Source organism: Babylonia areolata, chromosome 1 (genome assembly GCF_041734735.1).
Source record: "Babylonia areolata isolate BAREFJ2019XMU chromosome 1, ASM4173473v1, whole genome shotgun sequence".
NCBI lineage: Eukaryota > Metazoa > Mollusca > Gastropoda > Neogastropoda > Buccinidae > Babylonia > Babylonia areolata.
The window spans coordinates 102,661,668-102,671,577 of record NC_134876.1 but is presented as its reverse complement, the minus strand read 5'-3'; the positions used below and the strand labels follow the sequence as shown (position 1 = coordinate 102,671,577).

At 52.7% G+C, this 9,910-nt stretch overlaps 1 protein-coding gene across 1 annotated transcript; it reads right to left on the bottom strand.

The window, feature by feature from the left end:
* Positions 1–833: 833 nt before the first annotated feature.
* LOC143290387 (uncharacterized) lies at positions 834–3,816 on the bottom strand. The gene is made up of 2 exons (XM_076599784.1): positions 3,413–3,816; positions 834–2,971 (listed from the first exon to the last, which is right to left on the bottom strand). Exons 1-2 carry the CDS (start codon positions 3,650–3,652, stop codon positions 869–871), a joined length of 2,343 nt encoding a protein of 780 aa, XP_076455899.1. The 5' UTR covers positions 3,653–3,816; the 3' UTR covers positions 834–868.
* Between the last annotated feature and the right edge of the window lie 6,094 nt (positions 3,817–9,910).

Sequence of the window (9,910 nt, the reverse complement as noted above, 5' to 3'; positions counted from 1 at the left end):
GTAACATGACGACGCTGCCACGAGCTCAACATCGTACACTGACAACAGTCACCACGTTGCACATGACGCTGCAGACAGCGGGTCACACGGCCCAACACTCACTTTGTATCGCAGTGACATAAGCTCACAGCAGTGAGAACTGTGTGATCAATGGTTTCTCTATTGCAGTGGGAAGTCATTTACAGTTTCGTGTTTTGTGAAGGACTATCACTCTCAAGACAAGGAGGCAAGACTGCACTGGCTCTTTGTGCTGCAGCCTTGGGGGCTAGTTGGCTTTTGGGAACCATCCCAACGCCGACTGTCCTAAAAACCCTCTTGGCCAAGAGAGTGGGGATGTAACTTGGGTGAGACACCCTCCACTATAATCAAATTCTAGCCTAGATAGTTGGGACAGAAGCTTCCTCCTCTGCTGTTCTGATGGTCAAAGTCGGACACGGCTGACTGTCATACTCTGTAACATGACGAAGTTGAACTCAGTATCGTACAACGACGGTGGGCGCAACAGCCGGGTGGTTAAAGCGTTGGACTTTCAATCTGAGGGTCCTGGGTTCGAATCTAGGTAACGGCGCCTGGCGGGTATAGGCTGGAGATTTTTCCGATCTCCCACGTCAACATAATTATGTGCAGACCTACTTGTGCCTGAAACCCCTTCGTGAGTATACGCAAACAGATCAAATACGCACGTTAAAGATCCTGTAATCCATGTCAGCGTTCGGTGGGTTATGGAAACAAGAACATACCCAGCATCCACACCCACGAAAGCGGAGTGTGGCTGCCTACATGGCGGGGTAAAAACGGTCATACACGTAAGAGCCCACTCGTGCAGACGCCGTGGACATGACATGACATGACGGTGCACACAGCGAAGTCAGGGAGACGGACGTCCGTACGGAGCCACGCCCTGGTCATCAGGCCAATGAACGTGATGCTCCGAATGCTGCTGCTGATGTGGGGCGTCTGTGCCACTCCTCAACAACGACCAACGAGGAGATCCAGCAGCCACCTCCCCCTTCTCCCCCCAGCGTTCCCCCCACTCCTCCCCCGCATGTTCTTCGGCTTCCCCCTGTCTCCCCCCACCCTCTCTCTCCCTCCTCTTCTTTTTCTTTTTCCGTTTCTTTTTCCTGTCGCTGTGGTGGTGATGATCGGTGGGTGATGGTTCGTGTCCGCCGCCGTCCTTGTCGGGGTTACCGTTGTCGTCGTTACCGTTGTCGTCGTTACCGTTGTCGTCGTCGTTACCGTTGTCGGGGTCGGAGGGAAGGGATGAGGCAGAGGGGCGGGGTTGGACGGGGGACCCGTGGCTGGAACTGTCAGACCTGCCGCCCCTAAGCACCGTGGTGCTGTGGTGGGCGGGGTGCTGGTCCTTCCAGCCACCCCTGGGGTCTGCCCGGAGCGGCACGGGGGACGGGGAGTGGGGGGTCTCAGGGCTGGGGTCTGCCAGGAGGAGTCCTGAGGAAGGGTGGAAGACGTAGTCTTCGGTCACGAGCAGGTCTTCAGACGGAGCTTTCATCACCAGGTCTTCAGACGGAGCTTTCATCACCAGGTCTTCAGACGGAGCTTTCATCACCAGGTCGTCAGACGGAGCTTTCATCACCAGGTCTTCAGATGAGGCTTTCATCACCAGGTCTTCAGACGGAGCTTTCATCACCAGGTCTTCAGACGGAGCTTTCATCACCAGGTCTTCAGACGGAGCTTTCATCACCAGGTCTTCAGATGAGGCTTTCAGCGCCAGGTCTTCAGACACGAACGATCTGACAGAGTAGGTGCCGTGAGAGGGAGACTCTGTGTATATGGAACTGGAGCTGGGGTCTTGAAGGGTGGGCGCCTGGTGGGTGTGGTGGTGGTGGTGGTGGTGGTGGTGGTGGATGGCAGGGCTCTCCGCTTCTGGAGAGTTCTCGGATCCTGAGTCTTCTTCTTCTTGGACCGTGTGGTGGTGCGGTCTCCATTCTGTGGAGGGTTGGCGAGTGACGAAAAAAGGTTCAGCGCCCACGTTGTTGTTCCTGTCTTCGTTGTCAGAGCTGTGCACTGCTGTCCGTGTGGCCTGGACGTCCTCTGATTGCTGGTCTTCAACAGAGGACGAGCTGGCTGCACTGAGGTCTCGGGTTGTGTGAGGTACCCCTTCTCGGTCCACCTGCACAGTCCTTTGACGTGAAACACCTGTCTGACCTGTCTCTGGCAGCTCTCTGCGCTCAGCGCTGCGTGGTTCGTGCTTACAGTCAGGCATCTTGCGCGAGCTCTGCGTTGTTGACGATAAAGAAGATGAAGACGACGACAACGTTGACGCGGTTCTTATTTTCCCGTCTCTGTCCGTCATCAACTGTGCAGCGACCGTGGCGTAGCGAAGGGCTTCGGCTCGCTCGTCCTCCGAGTCACTCAGCATGTAGTTACAACTCGACCTCAGCTGAGCGCTAAGACCCTCGCCTAACCCTTCGTTTTTCTCTGCACTTTGATGCGTACCCACACCCACGCCCATACCAACACTTCTCTCTGCGCTGAGGCTCCTGTCGCCCTCACCCATCCCCCGTGCTGCACTAAGACTGGAGTCCTCACCCATCCCCCGTGCTGCACTAAGACTGGAGTCCTCACAATGCCTCTGACGCCTGCTGCCTCCTTGCAGAGTCATCACTGCAGCAGCGGCTGCGGTGGAACTGAGCGGAGGCAGCTGACCCTTTCTCGGAAAGTGCCCAGCAGAGGACGGACAAACGGAAGGAGAAGGGAGGGGGGTGTCCACCCTCCCATCCTTAGCCCCAGACGATGGGTGCAAGCCAGTGTCCGGGTGGTGGTCAGAGCCACCCGTACCCCTGTCTGTGCCGAGGCGGGTGGCTGGGGTGTGTGTGGAGGATCGCACGTCGTGGGTGGAGTGGACGTTGCCCACGACAGGAGGGCCCGGGTAGCAGGGAGAGGACCTGGGGATGCTGTCGTCAACCTCTCCTCCTTCTTCGTCATCGTCCTCAGGACAGACCCGCCCCTTGGCCTGTGCAGAAAGAGAACGAATGAATGAACAAAGGAACGAGTGGACGAATGAATGAACAAAGGAACGAATGGACGAATGAATGAACAAAGGAACGAATGGACGAATGAATGAATGAATTTTTGGAGGGTTTGAAATAATAATAATAATAATAATAATAATAATAATAATAATGATGATGATGATGATATATATATATATATGTCTCTCCTCATCCCTCTCTCTCTCCCTCTCACTTTCTCACCTCACCACCCCACCGCCCACCACCACTCAGACCTTCTTGGTGACAGTGCAGTGCACCACCACCCTGACGATCTCTCTCTCTCTCTCTCTCTGTCTCTCTCTCTGTTTGTCTCTCTTTCTGCCCCCACACGCTCTCTCTTTCTCACTCTCCACCCCTCCACCCCACCAACACCCCGCACCACCCCCGTACTCATCTCAGACCTTCTTGGTGACAGTGCAGTGCAGCACCACCCCGACGACCAGCAGCAGCCCGGAGGTCACCAGCAGGACGATGCCCAGCACGTGCAGCGCGCTGAACCTGCTGAAGCCCGTCTCGTCCCACAGCGCCACCAGGGTCAAGGTCAGGCCCGGCAGGAGCAGGGGGACGGCGAAGATGATCATGCAGGGCCCCAGGAGGGGGAGGCAGGTGTCCCTCTGCAGCATCTTCTTCACCGTCTCCATCCTGGTGGCTGTGGGGTGGTGGTGGTGGTGGGTGGTGGGAGTGAGGGAGAGGGTGGTGGGGGTCAATCACTGGCGGAGTGGCTGTGGGGTGGTGGTGGTGGTGGTGGGTGGTGGGAGTGAGGGAGAGGGTGGTGGGGGTCAATCACTGGCGGAGTGGCTGTGGGGTGGTGGTGGGTGGTGGTGGTGCTGGGAGTGAGGGAGAGGGTGGTGGGGGTCAATCACTGGCGGAGTGGCTGTGGGGTGGTGGTGGGTGGTGGTGGTGGTGGGAGTGAGGGAGAGGGTGGTGGGGGTCAATCACTGGCGGAGTGGCTGTGGGGTGGTGGTGGGTGGTGGGTGGTGGGAGTGAGGGAGAGGGTGGTGGGGGTCAATCACTGGCGGAGTGGCTGTGGGGTGGTGGTGGTGGTGGGTGGTGGGAGTGAGGGAGAGGGTGGTGGGGGTCAATCACTGGCGGAGTGGCTGTGGGGTGGTGGTGGGTGGTGGTGGGTGGTGGGAGTGAGGGAGAGGGTGGTGGGGGTCAATCACTGGCGGAGTGGCTGTGGGGTGGTGGTGGGTGGTGGTGGTGGTGGGAGTGAGGGAGAGGGTGGTGGGGGTCAATCACTGGCGGAGTGGCTGTGGGGTGGTGGTGGTGGTGGGAGTGAGGGAGAGGGTGGTGGGGGTCAATCACTGGCGGAGTGGCAGGAAGAGGTGGTGGTGGTCTGAGGCCTGTGAACGTGAAGTCAGAAGGAATAAGGGTCTTTAACTTCGTCGTTATCATTATTGTTACCATCGCCATCCTCATCATTATCCTCATCGCTATCATCATCATTATCAACATCGCCGTCATCATCATTATCCTCATCGCCAACCTCATCATTGTCAACATCGCCGTCATCATCATTATCCTCATCGCCATCCTCATCATTATCCTCAACGCCATCCTCGTCATTATCCTCATCGCCATTATCCTCACCGCCATCCTCATCATTATCCTCATCGCCATCATCATCATTATCAACATCGCCGTGATCATCATTATCAACATCGCCATCATCATCATTATTTTCGCCATCATCATCATTATCATCATCGCCATCATCATCATTATCAATATCGCCGTCATCATCATTATCAAATCGCCGTCATCATCATTATCTACGCCATCGTCATCACCGTTATCATCATCATCATCATCATCACCATCATAAGCTATATTATCGTCATCTAAACGTCATAATCATTGTGTATACACTGACGAGCTCGGTCGGTTCACCAGCCTGGTCATCACAGTCTGTCATCCTGACTGCATCATCGTTCTTCATATCTACGTATACATACAACCACTATAATCTTATATCATCGATCTTCATATCTACGTATACATACAACCACTATAATCTTATATCATCGATCTTCATATCTACGTATACATACAACCACTTATAATCTTATATCATCGATCTTCATATCTACGGTATACATACAACCACTATAATCTTATATCATCGATCTTCATATCTACGTATACATACAACCACTATAATCTCATATCATCGATTCTTCATATCTACGTATACATACAAGCCACTATAATCTTATATCATCGATCTTCAGTATCTACGTATACATACAACCACTATAATCTTATATCGCCCCCCTCATATCTACGTATACATACAACCACTATAATCTTATATCATCGATCTTCATATCTACGTATACATACAACCACTATAATCTTATATCATCGATCTTCATATCTACGTATACATACAACCACTATAATCTTATATCATCGATCTTCATATCTACGTATACATACAACCACTATAATCTTATATCATCGATCTTCATATCTACGTATACATACAACCACTATAATCTTATATCATCGATCTTCATATCTACGTATACATACAACCACTATAATCTTATATCATCGATCTTCATATCTACGTATACATACAACCACTATAATCTTATATCACCGTCATCATCTGTGCATATATCATCATCATCTTTATCATCATCATCATCATCTTCATCATCGTCTAAGACGTATATTAAGACATCATCATAGCTATCAGCACCATCCATATATACACTGGGAAACTATCATCATCATCACATTCGTCTGGCTACTGTCATTGACACCACAGATAAACTGAGAGCCCATCATCAAAGTAGCAGCATATGCATATGAAGTGAAACCTTCATCCTCACCACCATCATAATCATCATCATCGTCCCAATGCACAGACAAGCTGTTCGAAAGTTTCGAGGTGAAGACTGGAGTTCGTCAGGGGTGCCTGCCGTCACCGTTCCTCTTCCTGGTCATCGACTGGATCATGAAGACCACCACAACAGGCAGGAACAACGGTATACAGTGGACATTCTGGACACAGATGGACGACCTCGACTTTGCTGACGACCTGGCGCTCCTGTCACACAACCACAGCCAGATGCAGGACAAGACCACTCGCCTGGAGACTACGTCAGCCAGGACAGGGCTCAAGATCAACAAGAAGAAGACCGAGCTGATGAAGATCAACACCACTGCCAACACTCCAGTCACAGTCGGTGGATAGCCCATCAGGGAGGTGGAGTCTTTCATCTACTTGGGAAGCGTGGTTGACCGACAGGGAGGCACGGACTGAGACGTCACAGCCAGAATCGGCAAGGCAAGAACAGCTTTCATCATGCTCAAGAACATCTGGGCATCTGGAGCAATCAGTATGAAAACCAAACTCCGCATCTTCAAATCCAATGTGAAGTCAATTCTGCTCTACGGATGCGAGACATGGCGGACAACACAGACGATGCAGCAGAAGATTCAGACACTCTTCAACACCTGTCTGAGGCGCATCTACAAAATTCGATGGCAGGAGAAGATCCGAAACGAAGATCTGTGGGAGCGAGCAGGACAGGAACCAGTGGCCAAGCAGATACTGCGGAGGAAGTGGGGCTGGATCGGACACACCCTCAGCCGGAAGCCAGCGTCCAGCATCACACGCCAAGCCCTGACCTGGAACCCGCAGGGAAAGAGGAAGAGAGGCCGGCCTCGCAACAGCTGGAGGCGAGATACCGAGGCAGAGCTGAAGCAGCAAGGGACCAACTGGACTGGAATGGCCAGAACAGCCCAGAACAGAGTGCGATGGCGAGGGGTCGTCGATGGCCTATGCTCCACTGGGAGCGATGGGCATAAGTAAGTATCGTCCCAATGATCATCAGCCTACATTTATGTAATCATCTCTTCTCCTCCACCTCACCACAAACATTAATATCTCTTACCTCACCAACCCATCCAATACGCACGTTAGGAGCGAACTACACGACTTCCTTCACACATGCTGAAAAGTTAACTCACTCAGTACGGCCAGTCCTCTCTTCTCCTCTACACAGATCCCTCGGATGTCCAGTGGGTGTCTCAATGACCCATCCTTTAGCTTCCGTCGTCAGAATTGTGGTATTCTTTGTCAACATTCACGTCTTCAGTATAAGAGCCTTCCGCTTGCAATATTTTGATAATGGTAATTGGGGTGAAACGCTGTTAACGTCGTCTCTTTCGCCGTTCGTATGGAAAGAGTTAATGGCTCATGTGCAGATAGTCATCAGCAGTTCAAAGTCACGTGGGACAAAATGGCCGACTGAGCTGCACTGACTTGTGAGACCTTAGAATGATGTGTACGGCTCCAGTTCCACTGAAAAGACCCGAGTGACACTGTGGGAGGGAGCCAGAGTATGGCGCCTTGTTTGTTTGTTTTTTACGTGTTCATGTATACTTTAGAAATAAGAAGCAGAAGGAGGAGAAGAAGAAGAATCGATGTATGTATGAATGTGTGCGTGAATGCGAGTATGTGTACATGCGTGCGTGCTGCATGCGTGAGAGAGAGAGAGAGAGAGAGAGAGAGAGAGTTTGTGTGTGAATTCCTTATCTAGATAATGATAATAGAAACCACCCAAACTCCATTAAATTCTACTACTGTTTTCTAAAGAAGAACAAGGAGGAGGAGAAAAAGAAACTGATCAATACAAGACTGTTAAAACTTAAATCCTTTGTTTCTTCTATGCGTAGTCCTTTTCATTAAGATTCCGTCTCTTGATAGGAACTGGAGAAGACTTTTCTTTATTCTAATGAAAAATTAATTGTTAATGCGTATTCAAGCACATTTATAGTTTCTATTACCTATTTCTAGTTTTTACATCACTCATTTTGTTTCCGTGTGTGGAGTGAATAAACGATGAAACGATGAATGTGTGTAATGTTTCAATGCCCTCAAGGGGAACACGAAATAACCTTCTTGCCTCGCCTTGCCTTGCCCTGCCCTGCCCTGCCCTGCCCTGCCTTGCCTCACCCCGCCCCGCCCCGCCCCGACCTGCCTTGCCTTGCCCTGCCATGCCCTGCCTTGCCCTGCCCTGCCCTGCCCTGCCTTGCCTTGCCTTGCCTTGCCTTGCCTTGCCTTGCCCTGCCCTCCCTTGCCTTGCCTTGCCTTGCCTTGCCTTGTCCTGTCTTGCCTTGCCTTGCCTTGCCGTGCCCTGTCTTGCCTTACCCTGCCCTGCCCTGCCTTGCCTTGCCTTGCCCTGCCTTGCCTTGCCTTGCCCTCCCCTGCCTTGCCTTGCCTTGCCTTGCCTTGCCTTGCCCTGCTTCGCCTCGCCCTGCCTTGCCCTGCCCTGCCCTGCCCTGCCTTGCCTTGCCTTGCCTTGCCTTGCCTTGCCGTGCCCTGTCTTGCCTTGCTCTGCCCTGCCCTGCCCTGCCTTGCCTTGCCTTGCCTTGCCTTGCCCTGCCCTGCCCTGCCCTGCCTTGCCTTGCCTTGCCTTGCCTTGCCTTGCCTTGCCCTGCCTTGCCCTGCCTTGCCTTGCCTTGCCTTGTCCTGCCTTGCCCTGCCCTGCCTTGCCCTGCCCTGCATTGCCCTGCCCTGCCCTGCCCTGCCTTGCCGTGCCCTGCCTTGCCTTGCCTTGCCCTGCCCTGCCCTCCCTTGCCTGGCCTTGCCGTGCCCTGTCTTGCCTTGCCCTGCCTTGCCTTGCCCTGCCTTGCCCTGCCTTGCCTTGCCCTGCCTTGCCTTGCTTTGCCCTGCCCTGCCTTGCCTTGCCTTGCCCTGCCCTGCCCTGCCTTGCCTTGCCTTGCCTTGCCCTGCCCTGCCCTGCCCTGCCTTGCCTTGCCTTGCCTTGCCCTGCCCTGCCCTGCCTTGCCTTGCCTTGCCTTGCCCTGCCCTGCCCTGCCCTGCCTTGCCTTGCCTTGCCTTGCCCTGTCCTGCCCTGCCTTGCCTTGCCTTGCCTTGCCTTGCCCTACCCTGCCCTGCCCTGCATTGCCCTGCCCTGCCTTGCCTTGCCCTGCCCTGCGTTGCCCTGCCCTGCCTTGCCTTGCCTTGCCCTGCCCTGCCCTGCCTTGCCCTGCCCTGCCCTGCCTTGCCTTGCTCTGCCCTGCCTTGCCTTGCCTGCCCTGCCCTGCCTGCCTGCCCTGCCCTGCCCTGCCCTGCCCTGCCCTGCTTTGCCCTGCCTTGCCTTGCCCTGCCCTGCCTTGCCTTGCCCTGCCCTGCCCTGCCTCGCCCTGCCCTTCCTTGCCCTGCCCTGATTTGCCTTGCCCTGCCTTGCCTTGCCCTGCCTTGTCCTGCCTTGCCTTGCCTTGCCTTGCCTTGCCCTGCCCTGCCCTGCCTTGTCCTGCCTTGCCTTGCCCTCCCTTGCCCTGCCTTGCCTTGCCTTGCCTTGCCTTGAATTAAGTAGTATTCATGAAAGACAGAAGAAACGAATGGCCAAATGAAAAATGAACATCAGCAAGCAAATTCAGTGCTTTATGTCTTCAGTTCAGTTTGATTTTCCAGTCAAACCTGGAAGAAAAGACGAGAGCGGGATTCGAACCCAGACCCTCACGGAAACTGTATTGGCAGATAAGCGTCTTAACCATTCTGCCAGCCTGTTCCTTTCAATACAATACAATACAACAGAGTACAATACAGTATTCCCTTATGTTGGTTTCTTTTAAAATATATATTGGCTGTTGAAAGAAAAGTACAAGCGCAATTGGTCAGCAAAACTTTGTTTTAATGTATTTCTATTGTGGTTTTTGGTTTGTTTATTTTTCTGTGTGTGTTTGTTGTTGTTGACTCACTTGTGTAAACAAAGTGAGTCTATGTTTTAACCCAGTGTTCGGTTGTCTGTGTGTGTGTGTTTGTGTACGTGTGTCTGTGTGTCCATGGTAAACTTTAACATTGACATTTTCTCTGCAAATACTTTGTCAGTTGACACCAAATTAGGCATAAAAATAGGAAAAATTCAGTTCTTTCC